Here is a 2,456-nt window from a genome sequence, read left to right as displayed (position 1 = left end):
GCCACCATCTGCACTGCTTCGCCCGGCCGTGCGGTGGGACACACAGACGGGCAGGGCAGAGTGGCATCCGCACCGGGCGGGCCGCAGGCGGGGTCTGGGCCACGGTCCGGACCAGCGACGCTCACAGCCGGCTCCAAGGGCCGAGGCCGCAACGCCCGAGAACGCGGCCACATGCGGCCGCTGACCGATGCCTCGGGCCCGGGAAGGACGACAGTCAGGGGCAGGTGTGCGTCCTCACGCCGTACCTGCTGCCGACGGCCGCGCCTGCTGCAGGTGATACACCAGAGAGTAAACCTCGTCTCCGCCTACGACGTCCACTGCGAGAGAAGAGCGAGCCATGGTGACACGGCGCCTCCTTCCTGCCATTGACCCCGGCCGCGCCCGCCCCCGTCACAGCCTGAGGACGGAGGGCCACGTCACAGCCTGAGGACGGAGGGCCATCTGTCTGCAGAGGTGGCCGGAGCACCACAGGGTCCCTTTGGCCGGCAGACACCCATGACTCCACCTGCTGCGGGCAGGTCGCCCAGGAGCCTCACCGTTCTCGTACGCGGGCTGTGTCTGCGTGGGGACGGCTGAGTTGAAGTATGTAGATTCTCTGGGTGGGGGGACGGCCGGGCTCCTGCAAACACAGAAACACATGCTCTCCATCTGGGACAGCATTCAGTGGCCCCAGATGTCACTGTTGGGGTCACGAGTGTGACACTGACCGGGGAGAGCCCTGTGAGGCAGCATCCTGAGTAGAATGTGTGTTTCTGGGGACATCAGGAGTCAGTACGACTGATGGTCCAAACCCTCTCCTTGGGCTGTGTTGGGCACAGCACGTGTCACCACACTATGACCTCCCAGAGGGTGAGGTCCGTACCCCACCGGCTCCATGTGCCGTCGCCCTGCCCAGAACTGGGGCGTTCACAGCGCAGGTGCTCGGCAAACACGCACGAAGAAACACCGAGGCACCGGCCGGAAGACCCACGGCAGGCAGAACACGCCTCTGCGGGGGACAGCGGTCGGCGGCGTCGCGCCCCGGAGGAGCCAGCTCCGCACAGCGAGCAAATCCGGCTTTGTCGGCAGAGGCAATGACCAGCCGTAACGCGTGTCCACTGAACACTGGTGTCCCACAGGGAAGCGTTTTAACAACCTTTCCTCCCTCTAAACTTCCGGACGATGTCATCGTCAAACTTTTCAGCATATTTATTACTCTCTGGCCCACGAAACATGCGTATCCCTTAACTGTTCCAAGTCCTTTAAGACTCTCGAGTATTTTCCTGCCTTTCAGCACTTGACAGGATGACTTACAGACCCTCAGACGTTGGTCGACTGAACGAAGGCACGAAATGGATCAAAGTAAGTGACTTCCTTATTCTGCAGATTCGGTGAAGGAGAGATATCAGGAGGAATAATGGAAGGGTATAAATTGATTAGTTAATATATAAAAGAAGAATAGCATGTGGACATTCCAAGTTGCCACCGGCAGAACTCTGGACTGGTGGTTTTGGAGATAATGTGAAAAAAGCTCTCGAGAGAGGACAATCGAATTTTTTAAGCAGGTTTTTCTGCTGACAGAGGTGGTGGCCTCACCTGGGCGCATCGCCGGTCGAGCGTCTTCCTGCAAGACAAAAGCACGAGCGCCCGTTGGTGGGGGGACCCGCGCCCGGTGTTCCCACGCCGCGCTTGTGGGGCAGCGTTCCCTGTCACAAGGTGCCACCATGTGCCCAGAGGACATCTTGGCGCTCATTCAGGCAGACCCTCCATTTCGCAGATGAAGAGACTCAGGTCTTGAACCATCGAGCGAGCTTCCCAGTGACGGAGACTGTGGAGCGGCGGGGGGTGCGGGGGGGGCCCTCTGAGACCCCACACCCGCGACGCGGCCACACCGCCCAATCTTGTCATGACACGAGCCCTCAGGAGCAGGCCCCGCCACAGCCGCATCAGGGGTGGGGTGAGGGCCCAAAGACGAGCCCCTCGGATGCGAACGGCAATGTCCCGCTCTGCCTCCTCCGCCTGTGGGCGGCATGATCGGTGGAGCACGCGAGTCGGCGTTTAATCGCCAGCCGTGGGAAAGCGCGACGCCGAAGGGCGCGGGTCTCTGACGAAGCGGGATAGGACCGCAGGCCGCGTGGCCAGGTGAGCTGCGAGGAAGCAGCCAGGGCAGGATGCGGGATGCGGGATGCGGGATGCGGGCGCTGGCGTTCCGGGGGAGCGAGCGGGTGACGCTGGCGATCACGGGGAATGGGAACGGGCGCGTCGACGGGAGCGCGAGGTGGCATCGTGGCGCCTGCTGACCGCGGCTCCCGCTGGAAGCCGACCGGTTATTTATACAGCTACATTTTCACGCACAAGGTAAACCACAGGAGCGCAGGACCCGAGCTGAACGTCAGCTGGGAACACAAGGCGCCAGAGAACTTGGCCCAGCTCGCGGGGCGTCAGGGAGTGACCCCCGCACTGGGCTTGTGAGCGGA

The 2,456-nt window shown here is 62.2% G+C and overlaps 1 protein-coding gene across 1 annotated transcript in view; it reads right to left on the bottom strand.

Annotated features, from left to right (window-relative positions):
• Positions 1–1,571: 1,571 nt before the first annotated feature.
• The window catches only part of LOC105296330 (Fc receptor-like protein 1), a 5,499-nt gene continuing 4,614 nt past the window's right edge, over positions 1,572–2,456 (bottom strand). Inside the window, exon 5 of the mRNA XM_023534364.1 lies at positions 1,572–1,603. Coding sequence (XP_023390132.1) covers positions 1,572–1,603 — 32 coding nt within the window. The remainder of the gene's footprint in view (positions 1,604–2,456) is intronic.

The sequence above is a fragment of the Pteropus vampyrus genome, unplaced genomic scaffold (genome assembly GCF_000151845.1).
Source record: "Pteropus vampyrus isolate Shadow unplaced genomic scaffold, Pvam_2.0 Scaffold124, whole genome shotgun sequence".
Classification (NCBI taxonomy): Eukaryota; Metazoa; Chordata; class Mammalia; order Chiroptera; family Pteropodidae; genus Pteropus; species Pteropus vampyrus.
Note: the sequence above shows the minus strand (reverse complement) of the source record. Positions and strands in the feature narration are given on the sequence as shown.